This window comes from Heliconius melpomene, chromosome 19 (genome assembly GCF_056956725.1).
Source record: "Heliconius melpomene rosina isolate 202511_hmr_F chromosome 19, ASM5695672v1, whole genome shotgun sequence".
Classification (NCBI taxonomy): domain Eukaryota; kingdom Metazoa; phylum Arthropoda; class Insecta; order Lepidoptera; family Nymphalidae; genus Heliconius; species Heliconius melpomene.
In genome coordinates this window covers 6,168,158-6,189,491 of record NC_140407.1, presented here as the reverse complement: position 1 = coordinate 6,189,491, position 21,334 = coordinate 6,168,158, and the positions used below count along the sequence as shown (strand labels likewise).

Sequence of the window (21,334 nt, the reverse complement as noted above, 5' to 3'; positions counted from 1 at the left end):
ATATTCGAACATTCCCAATTTTAGACAAGGCGATTTAACGACGCGCTTTGCCTTTTTACCAGAAATAGGTTATGTAAATATTCCATATTCCTGAGTGGAATACGAACCCAGAACCACTTATAATCGGAAACTGTGAACTCCGTAGACTTACTTAATTTTGAAATTTGACAAGAAGTGTGCTTGCAGTACAAATAAGATAAGGCAAAAATTCGAAAAATGAAAATTTATTTTTATATTGCAAATAAAAATTACAAAATGAGTATGTAGGTACATATAAGCAAATTTATGTTCGTCAGCTATTATATGTACAACATATACTCGTAGATATACAATTCTGAAGTTGGTGCCTCGATATGACTCACACTTGACCTTTTTTTTTCAAAATTCTAGGTATTATAGGCTATTCAAGGTCTGGGGGCAGATCCAGTGTTTGACACCTATATAAACTATTAGCCTAGTAGCGGTAAATTCATCAGGAAATGTGGTATAGGTAGTACATTTGTTAAAGTCCTGCCCGGGAGAGGCATCATTATGATGCCTGTATCGTGATATTTTTTTATCTATATCTTTCTAGCGGGTTAGCATGGAGAAGTAGCTTCAAATGTTCTTCAAAAACTCATAATTATTAATTATTATTGAATTATCGTCTTTACCGTCATTCGTAATTTACCAAAACCACAGAACACATTTACTCAACCAAAACAGATAATAAAATTTAAAAAACAAATGAATGACGTTCGAATTAATAAATATTTATTATCTACAATACACAGGCTGACGTTAGTCATCCAATTAACTCTTAAACTTAATATGTATTGTACAGAATTTTATTTATCAAAATATGCCACTTATCTTAAGATAACAACGAAATTGGCAAACTTTTATCCGTCGCGAGTGAAATTATTACTTTCATGGAATACATGATAAATGATTTAGCTGTTATAAAGTCTTAATACTAGATGAAATTAGTTTTAAGTAAACTTGTTTATCAAAGTGAGTTATGACGATATTTAAATGTGAAAATGGATAGTTCAAGTGATAGTAACATTAAAACAGAAGATGGTAATCTTCTTAAAAAGGAAATCCCTTCGAATTTACAAAAGATTTGTCTAGTGTGCGGTGACAAAGCTCTGGGGTATAACTTTAACGCTATATCGTGTGAGAGTTGTAAAGCATTTTTTCGAAGGAACGCATTAACTAATAAAGAATTCAAGTGTCCGTTCGCTAACAATTGTGATATAACCGTTGTAACCAGAAGGTTCTGTCAAAAGTGTCGTTTAGAGAAATGCTTAACAGTGGGAATGGTTAAAGAATTCATCATGTCTGAAGAAGATAAAGCAGAGAAAAGGCGCAAAATAGAGGAAAACAGAGCCAAGAAACGTCAATTACCTGAGACTGATGAATCAGTGACTAGTTCTAAAGTAAGCAGGCGGGATGATGATAACCCAAATACCTATACACCTCAAGTTCCTGAACATACTATAGTACAACACGATGTATTAAATAGTACTACATGTAGCCCGCACAGCACAGCCCAGTCTCCCTTAAGTACTGAAATGGAAAATTCAATAAACTCACCTCCTATGTATGTTAATAATCATTATGTGCCAGTTCAAAGCTCGGAACAACCTTACACAATAAAAGTTCACCCGATAGATGAGAAAACATTAATAACCAGAGCTATATATGAGCAGAGAATGATGGAGTCATACAATATGTGTGATAGCATGGATAGCATGTATGAACCACCAAAGCAGAATAGTATAAGGTAATTTTGTTTTTTATTAATTTGAAACTATGATGATTGTTATGGGTAGAATCTTCCCTCAAGGATAAAGTGAAAGTTTAATAATGTCATTCAAAATAATAAATAGGTAACTGCTTCAGTTCAAATAATTCACCGCCAGTTTAAACTTACTGCCTTAGACGTGAGAAGAGCACAGCAAATCACAAAAAATTGGATTTGATAACTAAAAACAATTACACACAATTGTGCTATTTTTCTATACTACTAATCTCTGCATTAGTTTACAAACTCCTGGTACCTGCTAGGTCATTTTAGTTGGGCAGTGTCTAACTTTAAAATGTGATGGTTGTGATTTTAATAACCACTCAGAGGAATTATATATTAATATTATAAATTTGAAGGGTTTGTTAGTTGAATGTGATAATCCCATATAATATAGATAGAATAATAGAATTAAAAAATATATATTCTGAATACTTAGTGTATTTTTTGATGAAGAAAGTTATGTTACATAACATTATGAGTTTCATTGCAATTAAATCTATCTGCGGTCAGTATAAGAATGTGTTACACACAACTATTAGTTATTTCTACTTGACTACAGGATAAAGCTGTATGTAAAAAGTGCTTAAAAATACTTAATTACTTAATTTATTATAAGAATTTTACATTGAATGGGAAAAAAATAAAATAGTAAAGAAACGAAAATTATTCATATAAGTAATAATCATTAACATTAATAAGAAAATCAAAAAGTTAAAAGCAATTATTTTTAATTTTAATTTTTGCAATTGCAATATGAGAATTAAATATAATGTAGTAAGTAATGTACTAATTTTATAACTATGATTTTAAGGAAAATAAATACTTATTGTGTGTTAGGTATTTCCATTAGCTCATTTCTGAAAAGCTGTTCAGGGTCTGAACATATGATGTCACAATTCAATTATTTTACTGAATAACATACAAATATGTCTTAATATAAATTTCTTTACTAGTGTAGGTAGAGTAAAATAATCACATAGAATGAAGGCATAATGGAGATTAGCCTGTTATAGACAAAATAAAAGTTAAAGACTAAATTATTATTATAAAATACATAAAAAATTTAATAAATTTTTATGTTGTAATATTACATTTTTACAGTTATATATTAAATAGATATTGTACCAGTATGGTGCAGTACTAAAGAAATGTTCTACATCATAGCTTTACCACTCGTATACTAAACTACTCGTGTACTCTTAATTGATGAAAAGTAGAGAACTGAGTGATATCTTATTCACTGATTGAGAAATTTACAAAACCCTATATACACACCCAATCAACTATTACTTATATTCTCTATCTTAATATCAAAAAAAAATTATAATATGCATTTTAATATTTCTATTATGCCATTAGTACCCTATACCGGACGCCAAACTACTTAACAGTTCATAGTACAGTTTTTAATCATTTTAATCTGTTTGGTAATGACATACTGATAATGATAAAACCGACCTCAGTGTTTTTATTGCTTTGCAAAATTGCATACTTCCTATATTGTGGGCTAAACTGACTGATAAAGTAATATGAAAGCAAAGTATGGTTTTATAATATTATCTCAGATAATTATGTGGTCGTCGTGGCACAGCGGCACAACGTCTGACTGTAAACACGACGGTTGTCGATTCAAAGATTCCGGGTGAATGAATTATTTTATTTTCCCGCTCTGATGACGAGACAAATGCGTCATTGAATTCTGCCACTCAACACGCAAATGATTAGAAAATTGGGCGGTACGTGGCTCTCCTCTTGCTATCCTGCTAACGCGGGATGCAATGTGGAGCTGAAGAAAAATATTTCATTCTTAAAAAGTGTATTCAGTGAGCGGAGCGAAGTAATTACAAAATACATAACTCTTATTGATGGAAATATAAATTGATTTCATTTAAAATAAATCCATTCCACCCTAGAATTACCCGATCATTTCTTTTTTTTTCTAAAAAAGTAGTATTAAGTAGTGTTTTTAGGTTATTGTTGACTACAAATAATATTTTGTGATTTTTTTTGACGTAGTTTTTTTATTAATTTTGAGTAAAAATTATATATTTTTTATTTCCAGATCAATACTAACCAATGAAGAAAGTCAAATGTTCAAAGAAAGTAAGGAGGCAGAAGTTGCTGAAGATGTACCGTCCACTAGTACCAGTCAAGATGTTAATAAGGCTAGGGATATATTACAAGATGTCGAAAGGTAATTTTTTCTTTGATTTTTAGTACAGTAATTTTATTCCTCCACTTGGCACGCAATGTGTCGAAAATTCGGGGGAAAGCGGGGAACAGAGTTTCTTAACACTAGTTTCCCTATGCCTAACCTGTAAAAAGCGGAAAAAAATGTGAAGCCGCTAACTTTGTATCGTCGTTGTCGTGATATTATCTTAGAAATTGAACATTTCGCCGCTCGCGGCTTCTCCCGTTTGAACTACACAATTATTTATTTTCTCATCTGAATTACTTTCGTGATCTAATAATTATCATATCGTTTTCCCTATACAATAGGGAAAACGTATGGAAATCCGTTTAGCCGTTTATGAAATTAGCGCGTACAAACGCACAGACAAGCTGACAAAAAAAATTAAATAATTTTGTCGATGTAATAGAACCTCTATTACACTGATGATAAATGTCCCGAATAATAATTATTCTCTTATGTCTTCCATGTAAAGACAGCGATGAGTTACAGTGTATTGTTGGAAAAGGCGTGGCGTTAAATACCGCCAAAACCAATGCGTAGACGAAATAGCAACACAAACGTCCTTCCTACGTATTTACCTAAATACATCGCCGTATATTGCAAGAATAAAATGGAACCACAAAAAGAAATAATACAATTTTCCCCTTAGTGAGATTTGATTCTAAATTAGTTAGTTGTGTTCAGTAAATGTCAACATACAGACAATCTACAGTCATTTAATTATTGTTTATCAATCACTTGACCATCATGTTTAGTATCCTCTTCGTCAACTGCGCTACGATGGCGTCCGATGTCGATTATTAAAATTTAACAAGAAAAAACTAACTAAAGTATTTTATATCAATCTCATAAAGCTTAAAAGTTTATTTAATTGAACGCGCTGATCTCGGGAACTCATACCACTTTTTTTCCATTTGTCCACGCGGTTGAAGCTGAAATGAAAGCTAGTCTAAATCCATAGTAAACAAATAACTTAATAGTAACAAATAACCATTTTATATCCAGGATAGAACCCAATTCAATGGAGTCCATACTTTGCGAGGCTATCAAGTTGGAATTTGAAGCGTATACTTCCGTCAGTAGTAGAAGTACCTCGTCCAGAGAACTTAATGAGGTAATTATTATTATTTTTTTTTAATTTAGTGTAATACTATTGTTTATATAAGTTAATTACTTTAAAATGATTGACAAATTTCATTAAAAAATAGATATTTTTTTGTAATTATTCCGCAAAAATATAATTTTTAGTGAAGTTAGAATTTTAACATGATTTTGTATTTTTGTGAACCTTTAAAAATGGTTGCCAAAGCTAAAGATATTATTACCAGATTCCTTCTAGTTGCGTATACATACAGCAAGTTTCACGAATTTATTTATATTTTTTCTTATCTTTAAGTGTTATCAAAGTATAAGTATTATTATTATTTTTACGTAATGTATTATTATTTTCAGGTAGAAAGAGCTAAACTAAATGAACTGATAGTGGCCAATAAAGCTCTTCACGCGCCCATAGATGATGATATCTCACAACTAATCGGTGAATCTACCACCGCCGGATTGAAGGTAACAGGTTCATTTCCTATGTAAATAATCAGCTTCACGTTGTATGCCACAAACAACAGGAAGGCAGAGGGAACCTAATGTTAAGACAGTCCGTTCTCCACTATCTACCGAATTCATGAGGCATTGCGTGTTTAGTGGCGGAACTCGAAATTAAAATATAAATTTAAATAAATATTTTATTTCCTCGAATAAGGATCGAACCCACAACTAGTCATGTTTACAGCCACACACTTGTGCCCCTGCGCCACTGCTGACCTCTCACGTAAGGCCATTTCCTATGTAAGATAAAGATTTTTTAATTTTAATTGTATAAGATTTTTTTTGTTTGATTTGAACACAAGTGAATGTAATACAATTAAGTTATTTTAATATTGCATAAATATTTTTTTCAGGACAGTGGAAAACACGATCCTAGATTAATAACTCTGGTTAATCTAACAGCGGTCGCCATTAGAAGACTTATTAAGATAGCGAAGAAAATTAATGCATTTAAGAATATGTGTGAGGAAGATCAGGTAAGGGAAGGTCTTAGTGATGTATCACTATTTTTAAATCGCTTTTATGAGGTCTTAGGTCTGTAAACGCGATGGTTGTGTGTTTGATTCCTCAATAGTTATTTGTTAGGCACTTTATGTTAAATTATTACTAATGCGCTTATTATCGACTTAAATTGTTATTGGCGTGTACTAAATATTAAATTATTAATATAAATTATTTAATTATTAACAATTAAATATTTTTTTCGTTTTGTAGGTAGCGTTGTTAAAAGGTGGTTGTATAGAAATGATGGTACTGCGCAGCACTATGACGTACGACGGACAGAGGAACCAGTGGACGGTAATATATATATTAACTTTTTACCATAAAAATATATTTTGTTTTGCACGCTGTATCCTGCAAATAGCAGGGTAGGCCGAGGGAACCCAGGAAGCCAGTGTTAAGACACTCCTTCGCCCACGCACAAACTGTTGCGGTATCTTGATTAATTTCTTTAAGGTATCTTATAAGTTTAAAATATTTTACCCTATATGCTGTTCCCGTAAAAGGAGCGCTGACGCTTCCACCTTATATACCAGACCAGATATCTGATTTAGAGATTCCAATTCTATTATAACTTACAATTTTTAATTAAAATCTTTATGTTTAACATAATTAATTTCAGCTCCCGCACAATCAAGAGCAATACAGCAGTATACAAACGGATGTATTAAAACTAGCGAAAGGTAACATCTACCGTTCGCACGAAGCGTTCATAAGGAGCTTCGAACCAAGATGGCGGACCGACGAACATGTTATATTGATCATGTCCGCCATCTTGTTGTTCACGCCGGACAGGGCGAGGGTTGTACACCGTGATGTTATTAAATTGGAACAGGTCTGTATATATACACACACACGCACATAAACACACAAATTCAAGTTTTTTGTTGTTGCAATTTTTGAATTATTTACTTTATTATAATATTGTTATTGGATATTTATATACCTTAATTTTTTTTACACCACTATTTTTTTATTATTATTATTTTTCAGAATTCCTATTATTACCTCCTTAGAAGATACCTAGAAAGCATATATCCAGGTTGTGAAGCAAAATCTACCTTTTTAAAGCTCATACAAAAGATTCTAGAACTAAGAAAGTTTGCGGAAGAAGTCACCGGAGTGTATTTAGACGTTCATCCTGTTGAACCGTTATTAATGGAGATATTCGATTTAAAACACCACGTAGCTTGATGTTTTATAGGTATTTATTTGTATTTATAGGTGTTTATTTGTTTTTATTTTTTTTGTCTGTGACCTTACAGTTATATTAAAAAGTTTTTAAGAATTATTTGTGATTCTGTTTTCTTTAAATTTGTTTTTATTGTATTAAATTTCTAACAGAACAAATATACTGTTAAAATATGTATTTTTAATTATTTTGTTGTCAATGATCTCATTTTTTTTTAAATTTAAACAGACAATATTTAAATTATTTTTTACACAGATATATTATGTATGTATTGTTTTCATTTCATTTATTTATTGTTTAATCAATTTCAGCCAAATTAGATAAGTTTAAATAAAAAACTTTGTCATAATGCATTTATGCCATGTTTTAAAATGATTTTGTATATAAATAAAATAAACTAAAACTATAATTATAGCTCAATTTTATATGTTATGATTTAAATTAGAAATTACATAAATTTTAAAGTATATTTATAATCAGTCATCATGTTTAAAAGTGCCTTTTATTGTATTTGTGTTAGAAAAAATATTATAGAAGTCTTTGTTTATATTGTTTTTAATTGTAATCTGTCGCAACTGACTTCATTCAGACTTCAGTATGTACATATTTAGAGTGGTTTGGGTAGAAAAAATAATAATTCTGTTATTGAGGTTGGGTAACTGTTCTTTAGTATATAATTACATGATTTTACCTTCGCCGATTGGATATAACTTGTTGTGTATACATAATCTACGTGACTATTAACGTCGTATAATATAGCCTACCTTCTTCGATAAATATCATCATAAGATTTTGTCAGTTATAATATAGTTTCCGAGATTAACGCGCTCAAACAAACAGGCAATTCAGCTTTGTAACATTATTATGGATCCCTCATTTTGTTTTTAATATAAAACCCTAAAAGTTGAAACTTTTATATTACAGCATTCTAAATTTCAAATTAATAATAATAATCTATACAATTGAATGTAAACATTTTAATTTTAAAACAATTGATAATTTTCACTTCATTCTTCTTCTCTCTGTACATTTTATAGGCTATTAGACAGAGTTAAGCTCTGTCTGTCGCTGCAATTTGTCTTACTACACCGAAAAATATTTATTCGAAATATGCTCTTGGGAAGAATTAAAATTTATTATTTCAGTAGATTTTCTTAATTAGGTATGTATAACTTAGATAATATTTTTTTGTTTTAGTGTATATAAAGAAAATACTCTTCAGTATAAAATATTTAAAATTATGTATTGATAAAATTTTAATTTAGTTCTATTTAACTTCCAATCTTCATGCGTGTAGCAGGCACTTTCCGTCGTTTTCTGGAGGCATTGCGTGATGAGTGGCGGAACTCAACGCAGCCCTTTGCCTCGAAGCCGAAGCGAAGAAATGGAAATATTAAATATTTAATTTCTTCGAGTGGATATTGAACTCAGAACCTGTCGTGTTTACTTACATTCATACTCTTGTGCCACCACGACTGGCCTCTAATTGTATGATTATTGTATATACCAAAAATTATTGATTATATTGCTTTTATTATTTTTAAACGCCTTTTCAGTAAGACGTGGTTTTAAAGATTAAGATTTTAAATATTTTGATAAAAACTAAGATTTTTTTTTGGAACCGAATGATATTAATTGATTAATATATTTTTCTAAATATATCAATATGAAAAAATCTCATTGAAAACGATATTTTTTTTAATATAAGTAAACATTTTTATTATAAAAATCTTATTTATTTATGTAAAAATCTAAGAAGGCCACAATCTAAAAGTAAAATGTATACAGATGTTCTATTATATATGTATGTATGTCGTGGTTTCGTATCTCGATTGAGGGTATATATATAATTCAATTATATCTTAACGGGATAGGTGAAGAAACTAGTTTAAGGACGCTATATTTTGCGCCTTCCGCTCATTTTGGATATGTGTATTTCAGTGGCGGAACCCAACGCCGTGAATTGTCTTATCAGATCTTAGGTAACGATAATTTACATATAATCATTCCCTCGAGTGTGTAACGAACTCACAATCATGGGAAATTATCCCAATGCGGTCCTATAGTTGTTATTAGAACAGTCCGTATACATTTTACAAACAATATTTTTATAAAACATTTTTGACATAAACATTGTAAATATCGTTGTCGTTATAGAAATAATTATTTTTATAAATATTTGTTACGGATATATTTTAAATTAATGCAATAATTATATTTTTTAGTTAACTTTATAGTGTTGTTTTTTTTTATTGTACACTAAAACCCTTTAACCCTAAAACATATTGAAAATAATATTATTACTTGTCTTACACATTACTCGTGTATATAAGTAGGTGTCTTTCAGTGATCAATGTACTTTAAGTGAAAGCACCATTTTAATTACTCTATAAAAGCCTAATACAACAAATTACAAGAAAAGATTTTGCCAAAAAGGAAAAAGAAATTTTTTCAAACAAAAATAATACAACTTGTCTTAAAATAAAACATTTGTTAATGCAACCTGGTAATACGATTCCACACAAATCCACAACGAAAAGGAAAACAACATTTTCGTTAAAATCAATAAAAAAATCCGTAATAACTTTGATCTTTTGCTATACAATGTTTCTAAATAGGCCAGAACCAAAGATTCCTTTGAATCATTACTATGTTCTCATTATTTTCCATAAATGATAAAGGATATTGCATCAAAAATTAAACATCTAAATCATCATCTAAACTTTATTAAATCACTCGTGCAAATTAAAACAATTATGACTACCAACAAAAACATAAACAAACAAAATAAAGAAAAACTAAACTAATCACTAATACCAAGTGCCAATTTCATTTCTAGCGTGTAGTTCTCTATTTTCTCCATTTCATCTTCATCATTTTCACAATCTTCAAAAATTTCATCATCTCCAGAAACATCTTTTACATTAACTTCATTATCCCCATTAGTCACTACTTCATTATCTTCATCAATTACTTCAATATTTCTATCATTAATATTCGAATCATTATCATTTGTTTCTCCAGTCACTGAATCTTTATTTAAACAAAAAGTACGATTTGCCTCTTTACACTCAGTGAGAGTGTCTTCAAAAGAAGTATTTGTACTTGGTATCAAGGTGGTTTCGTATTCGTTTGCATCTATAATCGATTCCGTGGGGGAAGGAGTGTAATTCACGAAATGGGAGGATCGCCATCTTTGTTCTGCTTCTTGCACTTGGGTTTCTAGTATGTTTGATACTTCCGTTATCTATGAGAGATAAAGTTAACGTTAACTGTTAATTATTTGTGACAGAGAGGATAGTAAAATAAATTGTTATAATTTTGATAATATAAGAATAATTTATCCTACTGGTATATTCTACATTATTATTGGATGAAAATTACATTCTAAAAAAACGAATCTACAAACTCACACTATATTCGTTCTCCAGTTCATCAGATATCTGTTGAATTATAGAATTAGTAGTATTATCCACTCTGCTCTCGTGAGACATGACGACGTCTATCTGCCTGTACATTTCTTCTTCCTCGTATTTCATCGTTTTCTTTAAAATTTCAGTAGCTACCGATTCCTCGACGCGCGCGTCCTCGGCCATGTCGGCGTAATTTGTACCTAAAAGTATTATTATAAAGTGGAGAACGGAGTATTTTATCACTAGAGCTAGCTACCTAGCTAGCCTACCTTGCTATTTGCATCAGATGCGTCAAGCTAAAAAAAACATACTATTGTGACTTTACTTTATATCGATAATATAGGACAGAGTTAACTATGTAGAAAAGTAGCTTTTCGCTCCATTATTTTCTCCACTCAATTATTAATTGTCGTTGGTAAATCCGATGTTTTTTTTTTAATAATTAGATATTTTGTTTAAGCTTAAGTAACTAACTACATATTTATTGCAGGATAGCAACATCTTGGGCAATGAAGTCGAACAAATGCAAATATCACGACATTCATATTATTTGAATTTTAAAGTAAATATACCTTGTGATGGAAATCTATCATCATCATATGAATTGATCATACCAATGATAGACTTCTTAGCTTCGTTTTGGTCCATTTCATTTGCACTTATAGTGTGGTCTGAAAAAATATATTAGACAAGACGTTAATTTATTTAAAAGCGTCTTTTTTATATTACCTTTTCATTTACTTCACAAAACGTCACGTGGGGTTCTGTTATCAACAAACTATTTATAAAAAATAGAAGAACAATACCTATATAAAACATACTAGTTTACCCTTTTAACCTACTACGTATGACTCTTTATATATTATACCTAGCCCCAGTTTGATTTTAAAAATTAATGCAGCAATTTAAACCTGACTATCACAATCATAATAAAATGCTTTTATATTACTGTTTACCATCGTTTAACACAGGTGTAGTCCGTTCATCTAACTTAGTACTCCTTGTAACGTTATCATTAACTCTGGAACTCTCTGTCTTATCCTTATCTAGATCTTTAGCAGTGGTAGGTCTAGATATTCTTTCATTTGATTTAAACTTGGGAGACTCAAGTATGTCACTTTCTGAGCTATTTTGATTTGAGTCATCCGATATATGTATAGACTCTGAATCGGATGAAGATGCTAAAATAAAAAATAAAATTTTTACTAAAATATAGTTAGATATTAACAAAAATAAAATGACATTTATTTAAACAGGTTGGGTTAGGCAGAGGGAATTAGGGAGGGAACATAACGTTAAGACTAACATTAAGACACTTTCGTTGCCCACTTTCCGCCGAATTCTGGGGACATTATTAAGTGGCGAAACTCAACACAGCGCTTTGTCTCTACACCAGAGCGAGGAAATGAAAATATTAAATAGTAAATTTCTTCGAGTGGGAATCGAACCCACAAATTGTCAGGTTTACAGTCACACATTTGTGATTTGTTATCATTAACTCTGGAACTCTCTGTCTTATCCTTATCTAGATCTTTAGCAGTGGTAGGTCTAGATATTCTTTCATTTGATTTAAACTTAGGAGACTCAAGTATGTCACTTTCTGAACTATTTTGATTTGAGTCATCCGATATATGTATAGACTCTGTATCGGATGAAGATGCTAAAATAAAAAAATATATACAAAAATATATTTAGATATTAACAAAAATAAAATAACATTTTTTTAAACAGATTAGGCAGAAGGATTTTGACGTTTAATTGAAACATAACGTTAAGACGCTCCGTTAACATTAAGACACTTTCGTTGCCCACTTTCCGCCGAATTCTGGGGACATTATTAAGTAGCGAAACTCAACACAGCGCTTTGCCTCTACACCAGAGCGAGGAAATGAAAATATTAAATAATAAATTTCTTCGAGTGGGAATCGAACCCACAAATTGTCAGGCTTACAGTCACACATTTGTGCCCCTGCGCCACGACTACCTCAAATATTAACTTCATCAAATACTTATTCAATTAATAAAATTTTATTGACTAATGAGGTTAAGGGCAGCCTTAGGACTAGAACTGCAATTCTATGAATAACTACGACACTCACACAGAGATTCAATATACTCATCTCCGATTTCATAAGTAACTTTATTTCCCATAGATTTTGATTCAACATTTTCACATAAAACAGCTCCGGGAACATGCGTTAGTTTCACTTTATTTGAATCTAGCAAATATTTTTTAATTAAGTGAATTTATATTAAAAATACAAAACTCTCCCATAAATAAGTGCCACATATCATAGTGCCACATCTTGCTTTATACGTATACATATATAGCTAATCTGAGGGTAAACATGTGATCACACATTCACATATGAGACTATAGAGGGGATCTACACATATGGGTCATTTTTTTAAGAATTTTTCATCAAAACAGAACGACAACGACAATATACCAAATTGTCTCTAACTCCACAGGAACAAACACGCAGTACGCTGATAAACACATTAGCCTCTTTTTAGTCACGCAATCGGGTAAAACACAAAGGTAAGATACACAAACATCCTTACTCTCAATATCTCCTCCAGTCTTCTGACTTAAAGCAATCCTGTCATAGGCGTTATCAGTTTTATACGTAGTTACATAATTTTTCTCCTGGAGCGCGTGCGCCGGCGCTGGGTCTTGAGATTTGTGGTACTCCGCCATTATTTTAGCATCGTAGAGTTTCTAGTGAATTTCAATTAATGTATTTAACATTGTCATGTTACAATCTTACAATATTATTATTATTATTTCAGGGCTTTGTGGCGCAGAGACAGAGCGTCTAACTGTAATATGACTATGGTTAATTGGACAAAAAATGGAATGCCTCCAGAATTCGGTGGCAATTGGGGAACGGAAGTGCTTTAATGGGAACAGAGTGTCTTAACACTAGGTTCCCAGGTTCCCTCTGTCAACACTGCCACGTGCGGAATACACCGTGAAGCCAAAATGTGATATTTTATTTCAAATGTTTACCATGGGATCCACAGCTGGTTCTCCTCTCGCTATCCTTGCTTCCCTTTCCAGTTGTTCTTTATCTAATTCTGCAAATATTTCTAAGTCTTCAGCACTAGGTTCTAAGTCATAATTATCTTCAGTATCATCCTTACTGGTCACCTGCACTTGACTTGTAAGTTTAAAAGACACACTGTCGCCGTCACCACCTGTAGATTGTGATGCTAAAAAATATTTTAATTTATGGCCATATCACTTTTTTAAAGAATTTAACGCCGTATAAATTTTATATTAAAATGAATAAACTCCATACTTTCCTGTCTTCCATCATTGTTATTTGTACTTGAAGATTCTTTTGAAGTATCCTGCTGCTCGTTATTTTTATGTTCATTTTCACTTTCTTTTGACTTTACATCATCATTATCATTGTTTTCGCAGTTTTCATTCATGTTTTCTTTTGAGTCATCGCAATTTTTATTTATTTCTTTTATTTGTATACGTTTTCTTATCTTACTAGATTGCTTAGTATCTTTTTCATAAGCTAGCTTTCTATCGTGATCTATTATTAGGTCGCCGTCTTCTACGATACCGCTACATTCTTTAACGTGCTCCACAATAACTTTGTTCTCATCTTTAGATCTTTTATTATATTCTTCAATAATTTCAATTAATGGTTTCTTTTTAGCATTAAAATTATCAAGAGATTCTGTGCTTTCGAATTTATCTTTTTCTTGCTCAGATTTTTCTTTTCTTTCTGAAGTATAAAAACATTTCCATAATTAATAAACCGTAAACACTTTATTTGCTCAAACAAGTATACAGAGATATAATTATATAATTGTACTAAACTAAAATTTAATATTCTATACTTATGGCAATAAAGCTACCTTTAAATGTTTGAGATGCTCTCTTATTTCCGGTATGCGATGGTTGATTAAACAGTAAATTATTTATAGTACAAATTTCTGTCGATGTATTCCTAAAAGTATACAAAATAAGAAATTAGTTATATATATTTTCTAAAATGTTTATATTGTTGTTTTTTAGGTGACAAACTATAATCAATTTAAATTCCCACTCGGAGGAATTAATAATGTTTGTTTCTTTACCCTGGTAAGAAGAGAAAAGGCCAGTATTGAGTTCCACCACTCTACACGCAATATCTGGAAAATTACGTGGGGAAAAGGAGTGTCTCTCTTAGCACTAGGTCCCCTTTGCCTAACCTGCCATGCAGGAAAAAGCGTGAAATTGTTTAGTTGCAGCTGTAGTTTTAATTTGAAACTCACCTGTCGCCTGACTGCCTCGTATTAGTACCAATACCAAATCCACTCCATTCCTCTTCGACATTTTGTTCATCTTTCAGTTCTTGAATGAGATGCTTTCCACGATCGACTTGTGACCATTCTATTTTTGCAGTTTCAGCTTCTAAAATATGTATATGTAAGTATTGTTTTTAGTTGCATATCTTTATTTACTTTATTATGAACATAACGGAAAATTACATATTTATATTTGCTTAAGCAAAAGAACCCAAAAACATCTAAAGACGACCGCTACAATGTTAATATATTTTTTTTATTAAATACTAAGTTAATTATACATGTAGTTAAATTTAAGTACAATATTTTTCTTTTAATCACCTTGCAATTTAGAATCATCTTCGCTTGAATCGCTTCCGCTCGTAGTATCAGATTCTGTATCGCTTAACATGTCTGTTACTATACCATTTTTATATTTCTTAGACTCATCGGTGTTTTCTTCTAATTGATTGCCAATTTCATTGCTTTCTTTTTCTTCTTCCTGTAAAGCATTAGATTAAACATTTAAAAAGCTACTTCCTTTTATGCTATGTAGTTAAAATTTAATAATTTTCAATTATAAACAATATTTCTATTGAATGTATCTTATAACTCTTATAAGATCGCTCTGTTGTCCGTCTGTCCGTGTGTCAAGAGAAGAGTCCGTGTGTCTAGATCGCGTGAACGTATCAAGTTAAAGTTAATATCAAATATTCAAGTCCACGTTCCCTTGGATCAAAGAAAAAATTAAGCACCTAAGTCAACGCAATCAAAGATTCCGAACATTTTTGCTACATTTCGTAAGAAATTCAACGCGTAATTATAAACTCTTTTAGTTTTGAAAGTTATGAAATTTCACATATTTTATATTGAGAAAATATATATGCAGTTCATAGAAAAAGAACTATTACAAGCTTGTAGTTCATTTCATACAAAACGAGTACAAATGCCAGCAAACTTAAGTTTGGCTTCTTTAAGTTTCTCGATTTAATTTTCTCGTTGACCTACGGCCCTGGTACATAAATTGGTACGAAATCCTCGCTCCTCGCTCCATTTGAAAAAACCTTACGGAAAAAACCTTATCTTCTATTGCAGGAAGCCCCATCTTCTCTCTTTCCTCTTTCTCCCGCGCCTCTCGACGTGCCTTATTCTCATCTCTCATCTTTATTAAGTAGCGGACGCTCTCCATCACCTTTTCTTGATCTTTAGCTATCCAACTTTGATGAAAAAATATAATGTTTGGTAAACATTTAGAAACGTACAAAACTTTTGCATAGTTTATTTTTATAGTTTGTATGACTCGAACGCATGCCTCTAATTATGAACTATAAAATTTCATTCATTCAAAGTTTATCAATATTTTATTGTATCTTAGTCTTAGTCATGTCATAATGTTTGCCAATTCATTAAAAATGTAATCATAATAATCATAATAAATAACGAAGCCTTAACTTACACTACCTTCAGGCTTTATGCAAAAAATCTCTCTAGCTAGAGCCCATCCCAAAAATCATAAGAATCTGCACCGTCGTGACGCAGTAGCACAAGTGCGTGGTTATGGGTTCGATTTCGGGGGAATAAATTATTATATATTAATATTTTCATTTCCTTCGCTTTGCCTTGGTACTAGACAAGGTAAACTTACCCTGATAAATGCATGAAGCTAATAAAAAAATTGTCTGGTAGTAAATAAAGGCGCAGGTTTGAGTCGATCTACGTTTTAATTCTTATACGTTTCTAAATATTTGAGTAAAAAAAATCTTATGTAAAACTATCCAAATCATTAGCTAAATGTTGAACAAGCAATATAAATGATATGTCTACCCTACCGTCTTCTCTCAGCAATTTCCTCCTGCACGCCCCCCCTCTGCCACGCGACGGCGCACGCGCGGTCGCGCGGGAATATGGGGCGGTTGTCCAAGTTTAGCAACTCCTTGAGACGTAGTGTTAGCGTTTTGCGATACGCTGGTATGCTTCGTACTACTGGATTTCCGGTTAAGACGAGAACTAGAAATTAATTGTTTTTAAAACCATTTGACATTTGACCTCCAAGCTATGTGGAATAAAGATCCCACATGGCAAGAAGGTAGCATAGGTTTAGTGGTGACACCTTTTGTTCTCAGTTTTTTGACATAATTAAAGACAGTCAACTCCACAATAGTTATTGCCAGAGTGCGAGGAATGCGAGTAATTTAAAGGAGAATCGAACCTGTTACCAAGACGTTTACTGCGGACAAGGAAATGGACGCTGCGCTACGGATTGATGGATTTTTAAGACTATCCTCTCTGCAGGCATTGTTTGTTTGTTTTTTTTTTCTTTTTACAATGACGCCATGACGTATTATTTTTGGTACAAAAAATACAGTTTCTGATATTTCAAAACAAACCTTTCAACGTAGCCATATCCTGTAACACGTCCACAATAAGCGGGTCTTCTAAACGATTATATGACAGATCTAGGACTGACAAGTTCTTGCAATGCTTCAAATGTTCTAAGTCATCTGGAAATATTGTATTTATATAAATATATTATTTTATAAGATTTTAAAACTATCTGGATTTGAATCTGCACCTATTGCGGCAAAGCGTCCTATACCAATAAGCTACACATTTTAAATAACGTTGAAATTATACAAATAACACAAATTTTGTTACTAGCATATTCTCTGTTAATAGTGTCTATACAAAGATAAATGCAGTTTCACGCTTTTTCCCTCATAACAGAGTAGGCAGAAGGAACCTAGCGTTATTCTGTTCTCCACGTTAAGCTCAATCTTCGGGATATGGCGTAGTGAGGGGCGATATAGGCGAGATATAGCGTGAACCTACCTAGCTTCACGCTGTATCACTCACATAGCAGCGTAGGTAGGAAACCTAAGAACCTATTATTAAGATCCTCTGCTTCCATTTTAATTCTGGAGGCATTGCATATTACGTGGCAAATCTCAGCGGTTACCAGATCTAGAAAATGAAAATATTAAATATTTTATTCTTTCAAGTCGGAATCGAACCCACAACCTGTCGCGTTTACGCGCCTGCGCCACATTTAAATATTTGTCTAATAAATTGATAAAAGAATGAGTAAATAAAAAGATCTTACGCACCGACTGTTGCCAGCATATTATGACTTATACTAAGCGTGTGCAAATCGGGAACAACATCTAAATTCTCAATTTTAGTCACAAAATTGTGATCCAAGTTCAGGGTGTCCAATTTTGGGCATCCATTTAAATTTTCAATTTTCCTCACGACATTATAGTGAAGGTACAAGCATTTTAATTCAGAGAGCGTGTCGAGACCTTCGATCCTTTGAATGCCATTGTTTTCTAGAAATATACATTTGAGTCCCGTATATTCTTCCAAGTTTTCAATTTTAGAAAATCCCTAGATATTAAAATAAATATATAAATATTTAAAATTGTTAAATAATAATTTACTTTAAAAGTAATAATAATTTAATTTTTAATTTTTATAATAGTTTGTAATGTCAAACACACTTCTCCACTTCCCTAACAAATCGAGACAATGCGTGGCGAGGGTAGCCACACTGACAAGGCCCCACTGACTTTCTTCTCTGGTTAAAAATCGAACCCACAACCGTTGCGTTTCCAATCAGGATACATTATACAATGCAACTGCGCTTCATTAGCTGTATTGCAGTATACTCAACGTATAGGTAAATTATAAGTAACGTATAGGTACGAGTAGATATTGATTTATATTTTATACTAACCTTAAAATGTAGGTACAGAATATCATTTAAATAAGGTGTACAGTACAACTTGTGTTGTTTGCAATGGTTCCTTATAAACTCCTTAGTCATTCTTGGACCTCGATTAATTTCTTCCAATTCTTTGTCAATTTTCAACTGAAACTGTTTTTGTTTTTCTTTTTCAGCCACTTCTTTCTTTATTTTTTCGTTCTCTGCGGAATCTGCGAAACAAAATATTAACTAAAATTTAGACTTATTTCTTGTAAACTTACCAACCAAATAGGTACTTACCTCTGACTATTTCAAGCGATGGCATTTCAGATACTTTGGTTTCTACATTGTCTTTCAATTCATCATCCCTCATAAAATCACCTTTAGCTTTTTCGTCCATTTCTGGTAATTCTTGAATATTAGAAGTCGCTCTTAATTTTTTCTTTTCTTCGCGTCTCAATAAACTATTTGCAAGACGTAAAACGTCTTTATTATCTTTCATTTTATCTTTAATGTCGATCAAAAGTCCATCAATTTTCTTGTTTCTTTCGACTTCTTCTCTTTTAATCATATTTAATTTGTCGTTTGTTGTTTTAACTTCCTGAGATACTTCAGCTAATTCAATTTTATTATCTTTCGGTTTTGGATGTAAAATATCGTGAGATTTCTGTAACACCCCATCGACTTCTTTCATAAAATCCTGACATTCTTTGTTTCTTATTTCGTAATTAGATTTACATATATTAACTCTTGTTTCGTGATTTTGAATTTCATTATTTAGTTTATTAATTGCATTATTTATATCATCTATTTCCAGCTGAGTAACAGTATTATTTTTATTAATTCTGTCATCTTTTATTTCATTTATTCGGCTATCATCGATTTGTGTAGTTTTAACTGGTACTATTATTTTACATTGCTTACGTGCTTCGCCTTCTTCTTTAAGTTTTTGATATGCGAGATTGGACTTTCTAGAGTTTTCTAAAGTTTCATTTACATCATTCAGTAATTCGTTCATACTATTGAGCTTATTAGTTATGTCTTCTTTAATCAACGTGCTTAAATTTTCTGCCCCCTCAACTATGTTTCTTGCGAGATGTCTCATTTCACTATATTCAAAATCATTATTTTCGGCATTTTCCGTTCTACCAATTTTAAATATATCTTGCAGAGCATTTTGTATCATATCATAATTTGTTCTATTGTTTTGTTCCTCCACATGCGACGTTTCTAATTCATTTGCATTATTTGAATCTAAACCTGTAGTTTCTACTTCATTTGTATTATTTGAATCTAAACTTGGTCCATCCAATCCTACGGATCCACAATTCTTAGTTGAAGGTTTTTGATTTAAAATACTACTAATATCTTGAAGACATTTCTCGGTACTTTTAAGTTTTGTTTCGAAATTGCTTATAAGTGGTTCAGCTACATTGCTTTGTTTATTCTTTTTTATTTGTACTTCGTCTTCACTATTGGATTGAGGCTTGAACTTATTATCCTTTATTGGTATGTTCAATGCTTCATTTATAGCATAGCTTTCTTTCACCATTTCCATGGGTGATTGTCTTACTTTTGCTTGAATTAGGCAATACGAAGATTCTTTTAAAATTGGGTGATCTTCTATTTTCATCTTGTTTGAATTAATATTATCGTTTTCTTTGTGATTGGGATCTTCATATTTGTCAGCTAATTGTTGGAACATTTCCTTTGTTTCCTGAAATCTTGTTTCATAAGACTTGTTAGTATACTCTGTTACAGCTTTATCAATAGCCTCAAATTCTTTTTCATCATTAGATTCGTCGGACATAATGTCTTCTATGTATAATGTTGAGGCCTTATTAAGTTTACTCTTTGCTCGATATTCAGCGGCCGCGTTCATTAAAATTTGGCTATTTTTATATTGTATTGCTTTAGTTTTATCAAAATCTCCTGCTGCGGCATCTAGCTCGGCCTTCATTTCAGAATACTTAGGCAACTGTATTTCATCTAAAGGAACCGCAATATTTTTATTTTGAGAATTAATAGAAATCTGGATTTGTTTCGCTTTTTCCTCTATAATAGGATTGTCCTTTAGTTTTTCTTTTATTTCATCTTTGGTTAAAGGTCTATTATAAACTTCAATGTTTGTGAACGGTTGGCCAGACATTACCTCATATTCTGACTTAACAGGACCAGATGCAGATGCAGTAATATAGGATGTATTGTGATCCGTACCTTCGATAAGGGGCTTCAATTCATTTTCAATTATCTTATCTATACTTTCTTTAGGAAAATTACCATCTTTAAAAAAATGTTGTAATTCAGCACGCTTTTTATCAATATACCCAGGATCTTGAAATTGTGAACTTTCCATTTTACTTACATTAAATGTTCTATTGTGTTAAGGAATTTGTGTCTTTCAATTATTGCTTGGTTACATTTTATTGTTTTGTTTAATCAATATTCAAAAATCGAAAAGAACATTACCATTATAGTCATTACTTTTATTTATTCTACTAGAGTTATATTTATTTCATTTATTTTATTGAATATGTATATTATTAGAATAATTAATAATATAATTTTACGTGGATGTCATTTTAAAAGTTATTGCAATAAAATTATTGAAGTCTAAGGTACCTACATTTTTTTAATATATATATAT

The 21,334-nt window shown here is 31.5% G+C and overlaps 2 protein-coding genes across 3 annotated transcripts; one reads left to right on the top strand and one right to left on the bottom strand.

Annotated features, from left to right (window-relative positions):
* The first annotated feature begins 767 nt into the window (after positions 1 to 767).
* Positions 768 to 9,515, top strand: Hr96 (Nuclear hormone receptor HR96). 2 transcript variants are annotated; one of them, XM_085203218.1, is made up of 9 exons: positions 768 to 1,768; positions 3,855 to 3,986; positions 4,992 to 5,100; positions 5,439 to 5,549; positions 5,942 to 6,064; positions 6,303 to 6,386; positions 6,712 to 6,781; positions 6,866 to 6,924; positions 7,083 to 9,515. In XM_085203218.1, exons 1-9 carry the CDS (start codon positions 1,023 to 1,025, stop codon positions 7,281 to 7,283), a joined length of 1,635 nt encoding a protein of 544 aa, XP_085059344.1. In that variant the 5' UTR covers positions 768 to 1,022; the 3' UTR covers positions 7,284 to 9,515. The 2 variants fall into 2 exon arrangements, with proteins under 2 accessions (XP_085059344.1, XP_085059342.1); XM_085203216.1 differs by having other exon boundaries at positions 769 to 1,768; positions 6,712 to 6,924.
* Positions 9,516 to 9,991: 476 nt separating this feature from the next.
* LOC146528506 (uncharacterized) lies at positions 9,992 to 21,154 on the bottom strand. The gene is made up of 17 exons (XM_085202830.1): positions 18,988 to 21,154; positions 18,718 to 18,917; positions 18,089 to 18,368; positions 17,372 to 17,485; positions 16,814 to 16,991; positions 16,063 to 16,201; positions 15,327 to 15,486; positions 14,973 to 15,111; positions 14,574 to 14,665; positions 14,000 to 14,440; positions 13,708 to 13,910; positions 13,260 to 13,416; positions 12,163 to 12,354; positions 11,651 to 11,875; positions 11,267 to 11,365; positions 10,695 to 10,894; positions 9,992 to 10,528 (listed from the first exon to the last, which is right to left on the bottom strand). The coding sequence occupies exons 1-17, from the start codon at positions 21,041 to 21,043 to the stop codon at positions 10,085 to 10,087; spliced, it is 5,319 nt and encodes a 1,772-aa protein (XP_085058956.1). The 5' UTR covers positions 21,044 to 21,154; the 3' UTR covers positions 9,992 to 10,084.
* Positions 21,155 to 21,334: the final 180 nt, after the last annotated feature.